This window comes from Cynocephalus volans, chromosome 3 (genome assembly GCF_027409185.1).
Source record: "Cynocephalus volans isolate mCynVol1 chromosome 3, mCynVol1.pri, whole genome shotgun sequence".
In the NCBI taxonomy this organism is placed as follows: Eukaryota; Metazoa; Chordata; class Mammalia; order Dermoptera; family Cynocephalidae; genus Cynocephalus; species Cynocephalus volans.
This window is the reverse complement of record NC_084462.1, coordinates 86,619,407-86,635,152: the sequence shown is the minus strand read 5'-3', so window position 1 is coordinate 86,635,152 and position 15,746 is coordinate 86,619,407. Positions and strand designations below refer to the sequence as shown.

At 36.5% G+C, this 15,746-nt stretch overlaps 1 protein-coding gene across 2 annotated transcripts in view; it reads right to left on the bottom strand.

The window, feature by feature from the left end:
- The window catches only part of LEO1 (LEO1 homolog, Paf1/RNA polymerase II complex component), a 42,808-nt gene that overhangs the window by 18,218 nt on the left and 8,844 nt on the right, over nucleotides 1–15,746 (bottom strand). For both annotated transcript variants that reach the window (XM_063090338.1, XM_063090339.1), the window contains exons 2-6: nucleotides 9,011–9,766; nucleotides 6,665–6,769; nucleotides 4,456–4,550; nucleotides 3,692–3,837; nucleotides 2,850–2,934 (exon numbers count right to left, since the gene is read on the bottom strand). In XM_063090338.1, the coding sequence (XP_062946408.1) occupies nucleotides 2,850–2,934; nucleotides 3,692–3,837; nucleotides 4,456–4,550; nucleotides 6,665–6,769; nucleotides 9,011–9,766 (1,187 nt within the window). The remainder of the gene's footprint in view (nucleotides 1–2,849; nucleotides 2,935–3,691; nucleotides 3,838–4,455; nucleotides 4,551–6,664; nucleotides 6,770–9,010; nucleotides 9,767–15,746) is intronic.

Here is a 15,746-nt window from a genome sequence, read left to right as displayed (position 1 = left end):
CAGAATCATAGAGGAAGCTTACAGCCAGAGCATTTGAACAGATACTAAATCTGCAGTAGCCCTGGGATCTTTTAAGACACAGTAAGAGCTACTAGGGTTAAGAGATAAAACTTGAGCCCATGTGAGGTAGCAATTTAGAATAAAGACCCCCACATAAAGCAGATTCTCTCACAGAGCTAAAAACCCTCTAAACACGGGACCAAAAACTCCACCTACTGGCCTAGGAGGATAGGGAAGCTCCCTACATACAGTTAAAGGTAAAGAAGTACCCTGTGAAAGTTAAAAAACCTGATGTGAGTAGGTTTAAAGCCTAATTTTTATCATACCTGCACGGTGGGGAAACACCAGACTTGGAAAATGAAAGCCACTGTTACCAAAATTAAAGTCAGTGGGACATCCATGAAAATATGGCATACTAAATACATGCAGTTTATCACTACTGCATCCTAGAAAGTCACTAAAATGACAGTAAAGAATAAAAAAGAGATATACTCACAAGGATAAAATAAATTAGAATAAAGATGTCAATAGACAAAGAGAAGCCAACATATTGAAAACTGGTAAGTCTAAGACAGTGCTTCCTATGCCTGTCCCCTCAACATCAATCTTAAAAGCAGCTGCTCCCACTCCCACTTAGATTTTCTGGATCTCCACTCTGTTAGCTGCAAATGTCTTTGCCACTGGGTCCTAACCGTTCCCTTCCAGTTTTTCCCCTTTCCTTATTTCTTTACTAAATAGACAATTATAAAGTCAGTTGACCGAAAAACTCAATAATATTCATGACATTTGTTTCAAAATAATCTGGGAAAGGTGGGGTGGGGAATACAGATGAAACAAGAGTGTTCAACTTTTATAACTGTTGGAGTGGGTGATGGGCACATGAGAGTTCAATATACTGTTCTTACTATGTCTGTATATGTTTGAAATTTTCCTTAATAAGTAATTAGAACAAAACAATCTGTCACTATTTCAGTCTTCCCTCTCATACAAAATAGATTGGCCACATGTAAATATACAAACACATATGGACCACTATTAACCAAGAAGCCACTGTAAAAAATGCTTTCAGTTATGTAAGGTGATTCAAGTAATAATGATACTATGATAGGACACACTGCTAGTTCTTACCGTATTGGGATGAAGGACACGTGAAAGTATTTCTAAAGACAGAGGACCTCCTAGAGGTACAAAAGTACCCAGTTACATGTTCATTAAGGAATTAACTATACCACCAACTGACTCTTTAAGAATGGTCAGCCTAGTCTTAAAAATCACTCAAGAGACAAGAGTACAGGGTTATTTTCTATCACACACCAAGGTTTTAAAAGACAGCAGTCTATGTTAAACACCAACATTTTATACTCTGAAGCACGGATGTTTCAGAGTAAAATACTTATTTCTAAACTTTGATGCCCATACTAGAGTCTGGTGTCACATGGTCTGAAAATATAACAGATATATTGATACTTGCTGTTGCATCATGACAGACAGAAGGTAAGAAAAAGGAAAAATGCTAAAATAAATAAATTGATTAAAAGTAAATAAATAAGAAACCACCACACTGATTTATATAAATGATGAGAAACAATGCAAAGCAGTAGAATAAGGCCAGAGGCACGAGAACAGCCATAAGAAATTCATACTGCTAACCCTAAATCAATACATGCATGTGATACGTTCAATATGTTCCAAGGATATAATATTAACAAATGGGCTAATGGTGGAGGGGTAGTGGAAGGAGAAGGATGGTGAAAAACAAAAAACAGTCTAAGCACTGTATCTGTTAATTGTGTGATCTTGAGCAAATTATTGGCATCTGTTTACCTCCATTTTCTTATTTGATTTGCATTTCACTAAAAAGGAGTAGTGAAGCCTCACTGAAAAACTTTAGAAGCCCAAGCCTTTTGGATAGAAACAATCTTATATCAAGGTTATTTAGGTATCTGTGGACCTACCATGCTTGAAGAGATGATTTTATTAGAAATATAAAAATTTAGCCCCTGAATTCTAAAAATGCCAGACTGTCCCTTCTTAACATTTTAATACCATGTAAAATATCCAATGGAAAATAAAGAATTTACAGGAAATCCTTCAGATTTAAGAATTTAAAATGCATAGCCCCAGTTTCAGTATCATGGTTTCAATTGCCTCTTTTTTCTTTTTTGGCGGCTGGGCAATATGGGGATCTGGACCCTTGACCTTGGTGTTAATATCACTGCACTCTAACCAGCTACGCTAAACGGCCAGCCCCAACTGCTTCTTGTTCCTTGGCACAGCTCAGCTCTAAAGCATCGGCTTAACCTATATCATCCTTACTTAAAAGAAGATTAGAGGCCCTCCTTGGATAGAGATAACCAGATAGTACAAGATATCAAAGAGAACAATTAATGGCAATTCAGTATGATAAAATCCTCTCCTAACAGTCAATAAGAGCAATTGAAAGAAGAGCTATGTAGTGACGTGTGAGGTACTAGTAAAAAATTGTACATTATCTCTTTATCTATAGATTGAAGAGCCTGAAGAATTTCCTATTCAGGAAGTTGCTAAAACTTACCCACAGTATATATGAAGGTAGTTCTAAATACCTAACCACAATACTACTTATTTTGAAGGAAGTAGCTGTCAATTTTTAAAAAGCATCAAAAAAGCATTAACAGTGAGAAAAGTGGCACCTTTATAGAGAAAAAGCTATATATTTTCTTCCTTAAAAATATTCCAGAAAGGCAGACAATTCATTTGTTGATAAATCAGGAAACATAAAAAATAATTTTCAAAAGATCAAGTCTCAAGTTAGTATCCTCAGGTTTTGCTTTATCAAAGAAAGAAAGAAGTAAAGCATGGAATGGTACCTTTAATTTTAACCTAGTTCTCCCTTCTTCATCCAGCATTTCCTCATCTTCAAATTCATCTTCATAATACTGAGGATCAAAAGGTCTATAAATTGTTTTTAAAATAAACTATTAATCATATTTTATAAAGAACATAACTGCTATGTAATAATATCTTAATTAATATACACCTTTATACTGAAAAGTCACAATATAATTTTAAATATCATAATGGTCAAATAGCCTCACACTCAACTTCAAAAAAAGCATTCGAATTTCTGAACATTCTTAAAATTTAGTGTTAATACATAATGCTTGAAATAAGGTGCAAGCAAGGCGAAATATTCAAAATATTCTTTGTTCTTATTATGTTATGTCTTCCAAATAATAGGCCACATATGCTCTAGCATTCCACATCATTTTGCTTGGGGAAAAAAAATTAAATCGCCCAAGTACTTGACTGTTGACATAGTAAATAACACCCATCAACACTGTTTTAATTGTCCAGACCATTAGCTTTTCTAGATCAACAGTGGCTGCTACAGTGGACATTTGCAGTTTCTCTAGCAAATTTCATCACTCTCAATTTCAGCTTTTCCAGGACTGGACTAGTTAAAAAATACCTTAAAGACTTGTGATGCCTATAATTCATAAGAAAGTATCAAGCTGCTAAAAACAATCACAAGCACTAAAAGTCTCCGTTACCAGTAGTCCATAATTTTCTATTTCATTATATGTTTATTTTTTCAGATATACATGACAGATTTTCCATTTTTTAATTAATCAATTCAAAGTAAGAAAAATATCAACATTCTATTTATTTTCACTCAACATCCAGAAAATATTTTAATTGATTCCCTTACCTAGGCTCTACACTGAGAAAGTTGGGCAATTTAACAAAATATAAGTCATTCCCTAAATCAGTGTTTACTTTAGGTATTTCTACTTCTATTCTGGTCTCAGGAATTGGCTCCTCCTCCTGTTGATCCGGAGGCAATCCATTTTCATCCTAGTAAAAGAATCATTGAATTTTAGAGTTTGATGGGACCTCAGAAATGGCTCAATTCAACCTCCACATTTTAATTACTCAAGTGAGCAAGAAGCATATTTAGACATCACTTTAGGGTTAAAGTAGTCCTCAATCCCCACCCTTTCCCGCCCACCTACAAAAAACCTCATGGGAAACAAGATCAGTTTGTATGCATCACTATAAGAAAATCTCTTTTGTGATAAATATATCTTACAAACATTCATCAAAAGAGGTGTAAAATTAATCAACACTTCAATATGAAGTCACTCTAACAATTAAAATCAAAGATTATCAACACAGCACACAATTCTTGGCATGAGCAAGAAAAACACTTAAATCAAGGTTCTCAAGGCACAGGTCCTCACAGTCTAGTCCCCACCAAGGCATAGCACCAACCTCACGTTGGACTGTTATTCCTATTCCTCCTTATAACCAAGAGTTCCCTACATAACTAAGAAAGTCATCTGTTCAATGTATTTTCATACTACGACTCAGTTATCAACTTCCTCTTGTTGGAGTAAGAGAGACTCTTAGCCCTTGAAACTTTTTCCTTAGCCTTGCAGAAGGGGCCCAGTTCACATCAGTAATTTTACTTACAATGGGCTGTCCTGGAGTAGGTGGTTTATCTTCTCCATCACTCCCTGAAGATATATCATCTGCACCTCCAAACAAGTCCATGGTTCCACTATTATCTTCAATGAAGGAGGAAAAAGACATAGTATTAATATCTGTAACTAACGTTCCTCAAAGCTAGTCACTTCTACATATCCAAGGTTTCTGGACCAGCACCAGAAAACCACTCAAAACACAACTCTGACTAGAGTGCATGCGGAGCAGAAAGGGCAAATCCAGCAAAAGACAAAGCTGCACAGGAGACACTTCTTTCTCCCTTCATTTTCTGCATCTTTGTTCCTCTACTTTCCTTTATTCCCCAGAAGCCCAAGTGTTTCCTACAGTCTAGATACTCAAAATTGAGGCTTAAGTACTCCATATAGACTTATTCTCTGCATAAGTCCCTCAAGTTTCAAAATTACAGATCCATGTCTACTCAGGCCCCCATCGTCATAGGCGGAACATCATCTAGGCAGAGGCAAAAACTAAAAACAACAATCTATGCAGACCTATAAACCAAGGTGGGGTACTAGAGTGGGTAAATAGAAACATGGAAGGGTGGTCAGAAAGTGCACTGCTCAAAATTGAGCTTATAGAAGAACTACTATTATTGGTAATAACATGGTCCAGGATTAAACTGTGGGAGTTACTGAGACTGGGTGGAGAATAAGATCACTGAAAAAGAAGAGGCAAGGAAGGCCAGGACTTTGAAAGTTCATCTATATGGTAATATCACCAAAACTACAACTCCACCTACCCACATTCTCATGCACCTTCATGATTTATTTTCTTCTTAGTTCTTATCACCATCCAACATACTATATAAAGTTGACCCTTGAAAAATGCAGGTGTTAGGTGTGCCAATCCTGCACAGTCAAAACTCCATGTATAACTTTTGACTCCCCCCAAATTTAAGTACTTAAGTATGTCATGTGCGGCCCCCCCCCAACCACTGCAGCTGCTGCCTGTTACTTAAGCAGTAGTTAAGTAGTTAAGAGGTTAAGTACTTAACCACTACTAGCCTGTTAGGTGCATGAAAAGTTCATTCATGACATAACTAACCAAAATATTTCCAATATTTTTATTGAAAAAAATCCACATATAAGTGGACTCATGCAGTTCAAACCCGTATTGTTCAAGGGTTTGCTGTATATTATATTTACTTATGCTATTATTAATCTCCCTACCCTACCTGCACCCCACCAAAATGTGAGTTATACAAGGGAGGCGTTTTTATCTGTTTTGATCATTGCTACATTCCCAGTGTCCAGAACAGTAGTAGTACACAGCAGATTCTCAATAAATACCTGTGAACAAAACGAAAGGAACATATCTTACCTAATTCTCATAACAACCCCATAAGATGGTTAGCATCATCTCCCTTTTACTGATCAAAAATTGAAGTTTAGTAAGTAATTAATTTGACCAAAATTATACAGTTGAAAGTGAAGATATAAAGATTCTACCTTGGATCATCTGATTCCAAAGTCTATGCACATGACTACTAGTTATTTCTCCTTAAGTAAACCCTGGAGTTTGTTGATTTTTTCCAGCTCTCTCCTTTTCTCTCTAGTTGACTGTCCAAGTATTTGCTTTAGTTATAATGTTACTTATGATAATTTACATAAGCTACTTTAACATTAATACATAATTACCATTCAGCACAATAATGGTTCAAACTATCTAGCAAAATGATGTTTCCTGTAACTTTTACACTAACGTCTTCATTGTATAGTGATTTGCCATTTGCAAACAGAGTATACATAGGATGAATAGGTAGATCTCCTTTCATCTTTACAAGTAAACTTAACACCGGGTTTTCATGAACTCGTCATCTAATCCATGGTGCAAAGAAACAGTTTCTTCATCTGATATTAAACTGTTGAGAATTTAAGAACAAGGGGTGCCCTGGGGCTGTCACTATTCAAACTGCACAATGGACATTGTCAACCAGAGGCTCAGCCCCCTAACAATGGATTCACTCTAACTACAAACCAAGAGGCAGGTTCTTCTTCAACTGATTAAGTATAGGCAGCCTCTTATACCTGTACAACTTCTCTGGGAACACTGAGGTATCCACACTCTTTTCTGTGGATCTTGCAGTCTGGGGTAAGCATCCAGCACCAAGTATAGGACAGTTAAATGCAAAAAAAAGTATGTAAATCTATTTATATAAAAGAAACAATAGGAATACCTTTTGGCACTTCAGTGTCACTATCTGCTTCGGAATCAGATGCGATTGCATTCTTCCGTTTCATTCGTAAAACTTCATCTTCACTATCACTGCCTCTTGCAGATTCTGTAAGAGTAGAATTAGAAGTTCTGCATAATCACAATTGCATCACAACTAAATTTTGTGTTTTAAGAGCAACACTGCAGATAAACAAACTGTAGTACACTCATACAATGGAATACTATTTAGCAATAAATAGGAAGGAACTATTGATATATGTAACAATCTGAATGAATCTAAAATACATTATGCTGACTGAAAGAAGGCAATATGAAAAGGCTACATACTTGCTGCATGATTCCATTTATATGATATTATTGAAAAACCAAAAGTATGGTGACTAAACTGATCAGTAGGTGCCAGGGGTTAGGGATGGGGGAAGGATGTGACTTAAAAAGGGATAGCATGATGGAATTTTTAAGGGTAACAGACCTGTTCTCTATTTTGACTGTGGGGTGGTTATACAAATCCACATGTGTGTTAACATTAATAGAACTGTACACACAAATGGAAAAAATCAACTTTACTATATGTTAATATAAAAAAATAAAATTTAAAAAAAGGAACTGTTTTCCGTAAGTAGAAAAACTGGGTAGAAATGAGAATAGTAGTACTGACCCTTACAATCAAATTTATATGACTCATCACAAAAGGAAAAAAGGGAAAAATATTGGAAAGGAAGAGACATTTGTCAATATCACTATTCCTGGATAGTGTAATTGTTTACCTAAAAACTCCACAAAAATCAACTGAACCACTATAGAACTAGTCAGAATGACCATCTACAAGATTCCCTACTATGACCCTAATCTTGAGTTAGTCTGCTAGTATTTGGGAAGTAGTGCATGAGCCTTAAAGATTCAAGAACTAGTTATTGAATACTTGCTGCAGTCCCATAGTCTACACAGATTTATAATTATCTCTGGAAACATTCTGCCTGACTCTGTTAATAATGCCAAAATGTGTTTTTGAATGCTATCCGGTGAGGTATGCGTTACAGGGGAAAAGATCCTCCCATATTTAAGCTCTCTAAGAAGACAGGATCAAGGGCTGGCTCGTGGCTCACTCGGGAGAGTGCGGTGCTGATAACACCAAGGCCATGGGTTCAGATGGCCGGTTCGCTCACTGGCTGAGCATGGTTCTGACAACACCAAGCCAAGGGTTAAGATCCCCTTACTGGTCATCTTTTAAAAAAAAAAGAAGATAGGATCAAAATGTAATTAATATAATCAATCACCTATAGAAATGAAACAATCCAGATATTACTTCAGGAAGACTTCAACCTAATTAAGGTGATTTTTATATAACACAAAGAAACATGATTTCTACATTTTTTTTTTTATATTCTACATTAAGAATGTGTTAACTTGATCAGAATAGTCTAAATGGCAATCATAAAAGAGGGATCAGAAGCCAAAGTTCGGGGCCAGCCCATGGCTCACTTGGGAGTGTGGTGCTGACAACACCAAATCAAGGGTTAGGATCCCCTTACCAGTCATCTGTTTAAAAAAAAAAAAAAGAAGAAGAAGCCAAAGTTTGGCTGTATGTTTCCTGTAGTCTTTAGGGAATGAGCACTCTGACCCAAGATCATCTGCATAGGGTGGGAATGCACATGTCAAACTGTCAGAGCTCAACAGCACTGTCCAATAAGACCATCCAGCCATGTTTGCATTTTCTAGATGTTATACACTCCAGGTAACCTCCTGATTATTATAATTTAGCATCCACTGTAGATTTGCCCCCAGGGAAAGAATACAATGATAAGGGAGAAATAACTGATCCTCTTGAAACAAACAATTTTGCAATACAATTTTTATACATAAGTTTCTTATAAATTTGATTAGTTTGAGTAAACTCCTTTGGAGCCTGGTCACCTCTGGATGATCAAATTTTAGATATCTAAAAGCTGAGCTGCACAGCTACCCTATGGGGACATTTCAGTGGTGGTGTTTTTTCCCCAGGCAAATCTATTCTGACATGAGGCAGGCTTTTCAGTTACCCAGGGAAATAGAACCAACTCAATTCATTATCTAGCTCCTCTACCACCATATATCTCTCTCTAAAACTGTCCTCTTTAATTTTTTCCCCCGATCCATCATCAATTAACAAATAGAAGGAGAATAGATAGAAATAAGTGGATTAGGAAGAATTAAAAGAAGCAAAATGTATGGACTTAGAAAAAGCTGAATTGGAGAGACAGGAGAGAAAAAACAAGGTAATAGAGATGGGAATGAAAAACAAATAAATGGGCCACTGCTGTATCTGGATGCTTCTACTAAACCATTTTAGTTCTTACAAATGTATTACCTGATTTATGGTCCTGCTCCTCTTCATCATCTGAATGCCTGTGTTCTTCATCCGAGGCCTGTGGCCTTTCATCATCAGAATTTGGCATTTTCTCCTCGTCGGACATCTGTGGTCGCTCTTCATCATCAGAATTCTGTTTCTCATCATCATTATCAGAAGCTACCGGCTGTTCATCATCAGAATTAGCCTTTTCCTCCTCAGACAGCTCTTGTCTCTCATCATCGGAAAGCTGAGGCCTCTCCTCGTCATCCGAGTTCTGCATTTTCTCATCATCATCAGAATTCTGCAGCTTATCTTCATCAGATCCTTGTGCCCTCTCCTCATCATCAGAATTCTGCATCTTTTCATCATCTGACTGGTCACTTTTATCTTCTCTGCCCCATTTATCGTCATCTGAATTTGCTTTTTCAGAACCTTCTGCTTCTGAGCGATGGCTCCCTCCATCTGATCTATGACCTGCGTCTTCATCGTCATTATGTGCTTCTGATCCACTGTGCTGATCTACATCTGAGGGGTCATTGTCTTCATGATCAGAATGCTCAGAAGCTTCTGATCTGTTGTCTGATCTTTCAGAGTGATTATCACTGCCACTATGATGAGAAGCTCCCTCATCCTCACTGTCATCTCCAAACAGTTCCTTATTACTTGGTTGTCCTGAATCACCTCTTTCATCTTGATCGCTTTCACTTCCAGAGGCATTACTGCCAGAAGCAGCATTCTCTTGATCAGAATCTGAGTCAGATCCAGAATCAGAATCTATGGGATCACATAAATAGGGAAATGTCGTTTTAAAAAAAGGCAGCATTAGGCACTCCAAAAGTCCACCCCAACATAAAAGCAATGAAGAAATAGGCAAAAACTGTTGGAATCAACTTTGTCAGTACTCTGGAGAACCATAAGTTGCAGCAACCAGGGAAAGGCTTAGTTGAGAAAAACTAGCTGAATCTCAGTAAGAAAATAGAACATTGTGGTGTTTTAACTTAACCTAGTTTTATCCCCTGCTCCCTAGCTTGATGGTGTCTTGAAGATAACAGCCTGGATTTCTAGTATAGGTGCCACTACTGGAGGGAGCAGAATAGACCTCATTCACAAAGAATTGTGGTTGTTAGTTTTGACCTGTCTGGTGGCTCCCTCAAGGACTAGCTCAAAAGGCTTGCCTTTGGGGCTGACAGGTTGGCTCAGTTGGTTAGAGCATAGTGTTATAACAATAAGGTCAAGGGTTTAGAACCCCGTACCAGCCAACTGTACCCCCTCCACAAAAGGCTTGCCTTTATCTCACCTAACATGGAACTCTCCCAGTACTGAGGCAGCTACCTAGGGTGTGTTTGTCAAAAACATTGACAGGCAAAATGTACTCATTGCCTCTGCCTAGAACAAAGAATAGCAGTTGGGGCAAACAATGAACTAACCAAAATCCCTAGTAGGAAAGATTGGGAATGAGATATGAGGAGTAAGGAATTTTAAAAAGCGCCCAGATATTCTTGGAGATTAAGGTCACACACATGCCCAGGGCTGTGCACATGCTCAAGAAAGTACTGAGAAGGCTCTAAGCTCTCACCACTGGCTGACATTCAGGCTCTGTGCAAGCAGGAAATGAAGGCAAAGCCAAGGCTATAAACTGCTTGGCTGAGTGTTGAAAGTATGCAACAACACATACAACCTGCATAGTAGGCTGGGACATTTTGAGTTCCAGGCATTTAAGGAAATCCCTGTCCAATCACTAGCTGACCACTAACTGAGCAGAGACTTCAGTGGCCACATACAAAGATTACAGATCTTACAAAATTAGTTCAAAAGAGTCATTAAATAAATAAACAATTACTGCTACAACAAAGAGCAACAACAAGTCCTGGGGACAAAGGAGAATGTGATTTCCTGAGTTGCCACATTATAATATTGAAAATATTCATTGTTAATGAAAAACTATAAGGCATGCAAAGAAGGAATTACAGCCGATACATAAAGAAAAAGGCTAGAAACTCCCTAAAGAAGACTAGACATAAAAATGATGAATTACCAAATAGAGAATACCAATAAAAAGACTGACATTATAAAAAAGAACCAAATAGAAATTCTGGGGCTGGCTGGTTAGCTCAGTTGGTCAGAGAATGGTGCCGATAACACCAAGGACCAGGGTTTGATCCCTGCGCCAGCTAGCCACCAGTAAGAAAGTAAATAGATAGATAGATAGATAGATAGATAGATAGATAGATAGATAGATAGGTAGGTAGGTAGGTAGGTAGGTAGGTAGATAGATAGATAGATAGATAGATAGATAGATAGATAGATAGATAGATAGATAGATAGATAGATAAATTCTGGAGTTGAAAAGTATAACTGAAATGAAAAATTCACTAGAGGGGGTCAACAGAAGATATGAGCAGGAAGAAGAAAGAATCATCAAACTTGGGCCAGCCCGTGGCTCACGTGGGAGAGTGTGGTGCTGGTAACACCAAGGCCACAGGTTTGGATCCCTATATAGGGATGGCTGGTTAGCTCACTTGGGAAAGCATGGTGCTGACAACACCAAGTCAAGGGTTAAGATCCCCTTACTGGTCATCTTTAAAAAAGAAAGAATCAGCAAACTTGAATATAGATCAATTCCAATTATCCAGTCTGAGGAACAGAAAGAGAAAAGAATGAAGAATAACAAACAGAGCCTAAAAGATCTGTGGAACACCATCAAATGTATCAACATATGCATACTGGAGTCCCAGAAGAAAAAAGAGAAAAGAGCAGAAATAATATTTAAAGAAATAATAGCTAAAAACTTCCCAAATTTGAAGAAAAATGTGAATCTATACATCCAAGAGGTTCAATGAATGCCAATTAGGATACATTTAAAGAGATAGACACCTAGACACTTCATTGTCAAATTGTCAAAGACAAAGAATCCCAAAAGGAGTAAAAGAGAAGCAACTTGTCCCACACGAGGGATCCTCAATAAGATAACAATTGATTTCTCATCAGAAACCATGGAAGCCAAAAGGTATCCATGAGTTGACACATTCAAAGTGCTTTCAGAAAAAAACTGTCAACCCCAAATTTTATATCCAGCAAAACTATGCTTCAAAAAGTAAGGACAGCTGGTCAGGTAGCTCAGTTGGTTAGAGTGTGGTATTATAACACCAAAGTCAAAGGTTCAGATCCCCACACTTGTCCAGATGTCAAAAACTAAGGTGATATGAGAAACAAAAGAAAAAATAGGTAAATTGGACTTCCTCAAAATGAAAAACTTCTGTGCAACAAAAGACATTAAGAAAGTGAAAAAACCTACAGAATGAAAGAAAATATTGCAAATCATATATCTGATAAGTGTCTAGTATCCAGAATATAAAAAGAAGATTTATGCTGCAACAACAAAAAGACAACCTAATTTAAAAATTGGAGAAAGGACTTGAATAGACATTTCTTCAAAGTTACATAAATGGTCAACAAGCACGTGAAAAGATGCTCAATATCATTAGACGTTAAAAAAAGCAAAATGCAACCACAATGAGAAACAACTTGACACCAACAAGGATGGTTATATTTTTAAGGAAATAAAAATATAAAATAAATGTTGGTGAGGATGTGGAGAAATGGAATGCTTGTATATCACTGTTGGTGGTAATGGGTGGTAATGTAAAATTGTTCAGCCACTGTGGAAAACAGCTTGGCCATTCCTTGAAAAGTTAAATGAAGAACTACTACACAAGTATGAGCCCACAACCCACCTCTACATATATACCCAAAATAATTGAAAACAGGCATTCAAACAAATACTTATAGGTGAATATTTACAGCAGCACTATTCAAATAGCCAAAAGGCAGAAATAACCCAATGTCTATCAACAGATGAGTGGAATAATACACTTAGGATATACACATAACAGCAGAATATTATTTAATCATTAAGAAGGAATGCAGAGGCTGGCCAGTTAGCCCAGTCAGTTAGAGCAGGTGCTGATAATACCAAGGTCCAGGGTTCAATCCCTGTGGCCAGTCACAAAAAAACCCCAAAACAACAAAAAAGTACTGATACATACTAAAATGCCTCAGAAACATGCTAAATGAAAGAAGTCAGACACAGAAGACCACATTGTATAATTTCATTTATATGAAGTTCCCAAGATAAGTAAATCTAGACACACAAAGCAGACTGGTGGGTGACATAAGTTGGTGGAAGGAGCAAATAGGGAGTAAGTGCTTAATGGGCACTGGGTTTTATGTGGGAGTGATGAAAATGTTTTAGAACTAGATAGAGGTGGTGGTTGTACAACACTGTAAACATACTAAATACCACTGAATTGTTTACTTTACACGGTTAATTTTATGTTATGTGAATTTCTCCTCCCAGATAAACTAAAACTAAGAGTTTGTCACTAGTAGACCTTTGCACAAAAAATGCTAAAGAAAGTCCTTTTGGTTGAAATCAAAGTTCAATAGACAGTAAACTTGAAATAACATCACTCCTGTACCAGCTAGTCACCAAAAAAAAAAAAGAAAAAGAAAAAAAATAACACCAGTAAGAAGATAGTTAAATATAAAAGTCAATTTTAATGTATTTCTGGTTAGTAACTTGCCTTGGATTGAGTGTCCCCCCCCAAAACTTGACCCTCACTGTGACACTGTAAAAAGAGTGGGAAATCCTATTAAGGTAACTGAAAGGTGGGGGGCCTTGAAGAGGTGCATAGATTGTAGGACCATGCCATAGTGAATGGATTAAAAATGGTGGTCATGGGCATGCTTTGGAGGGCTTTAAAAAGAGAGTGAATGAGATTAGTCTCTGCTCTCTCTGCTCCACAGTTTTCACATTGTGATACTCTGCTGTCACTGTTGCTACAACAAAGGATCTCACCAGATGTGTTCCCTCGACTTTGGACTTTCCAGCCTCAGAAACTGTAAGCAATAAATTCCATTTTCTTATAAATCATCCAGTTCTGTGTATTCTGTAATAAGCAACAGAAACAGACTAATACATAACTCCTTTTCTCTTTTTCAATTAAATTTAAAAGATAACTACATTAGGCCAGCCAGTTAGCTCAGTTAGTTAGAGCACAGTGTTGTAACTCTAAGGTCAAGGGTTTGGATCCCTGTACCAGCCAGTTGCAAAAAAAAAAAAGACTTTAAAAAGACAAGTACATAAAACAATATTATAAATCTATATCATTGGGCAGACAGTGTATAAAGATGTAATTTGTGACAATAACAGTATAAAGGCAAGAAAGGATGGAACTACATAGCAACAAAGTTTTTGTCTATTATTATAATTAAACTGGTATTAATCTAAACTAGATTGTTACATATTATGATATTGTAATCCCCAGGGTAACCACTAAGGAAAAAAAAAAAAAAAAACACAGAAAAAGAATGAAGAATCAAAACAGTTAACACTAGGGGAAAAAAATCAGTCATAAAAGAATATAGTAATAGAATAATTCAGGACCAAAAAAAGATATGACAAACAGAAAATAAGATTGCAAAATGGCAGCAGTAAGTCCTTCCTTATCAGTTATTACTTTAAATGTAAATGGATTACACTCTCCAATCAAAAGGCTGAAATTGGCAGAATGGATTTTAAAATGATCCAACTATCTACAAGGGTACTTCAAACAGTTCAGGTACTTCAAAAAGCTCATGGAAAAATGGAATTAAAAGATAATACAGAATGTTTCATGAAATTTTTGAAGTACCGTCATATATACCATCTACAAGAAACTCACTTTAGAACCAAATACACAAATAGATTAAAAGAAAAAGAATAGAAAAGGTATTCCATGTAAGTAGGAACCAAAAGAGAGCTGTAGTGGCTGTGCTAATATTAGACAAAATAGATTTTAAAACAAAAGTTGTTACAAGAGACAAAGAAGGACCTTATAAAATGATAAATGGATCAATCCATCATGAAGTTATAAGAATTATAAACATATATGCACCTAAGAAAGAAAAGCTGACAGAATTGAGGGAAGAAACAGATAGTTCAACATAATAGTTGAAACTTCAATATCCCTTCTAATAACTGGTAGAACTAGACAAAAGATCAATAAAGAAACAATGGACTTGAGTAACACTATAAACCAACCAGATGTAATAAACATCAATAGGATACTCCACCCAACAAGAGCAGAACATACATTCTTCCCTGAGTGCACATGGAACATTCTCCAAGACAGACTATGTTAGGACAAAAACAAGTCTCAATAAGTTTTAAAGGACTGAAATTATACAAAGTATGCTCTCTGACCACATTGGATGAGATTAGAAATCTCTACCAGAAGGAAATCTGAAAAATTAAAAAATACGTGGAAATTAAACAACACACAAACAATCAAGGACTCAAAAAAACCACAAGGGAAATTAGAAAATATTTTGAGATTATTGAAAATGAAAACACAGTATACCAATACTTAAAGACTACAGCAAAAGCAGTGTTCAAAGAGAAATTTATAGCTATAAATTTCTACATTAAAACCTCAAGACAATAACCAAACCTTTCACCTTTAGGAATTGGAAAAAGAAAACTAAACCAAAACAAGCAGAAGGAAGGACATAATAAAGTTCAGAGCAGAGATAAGTAAAATAGAAAATGGAAAAACAATCGAGGGAATCAATGAAACCAAAGGTTTGTTCTTTGAATACATCAACAAAATTGGCAAACCTTTAGCTTGACTTCCATGGTGGAAGGCATCACAGGGCAAGAGGGGCTCGTGAGAGAAGCCACACTGGTTCTTAACAGACCTACTTTAGTGATAAA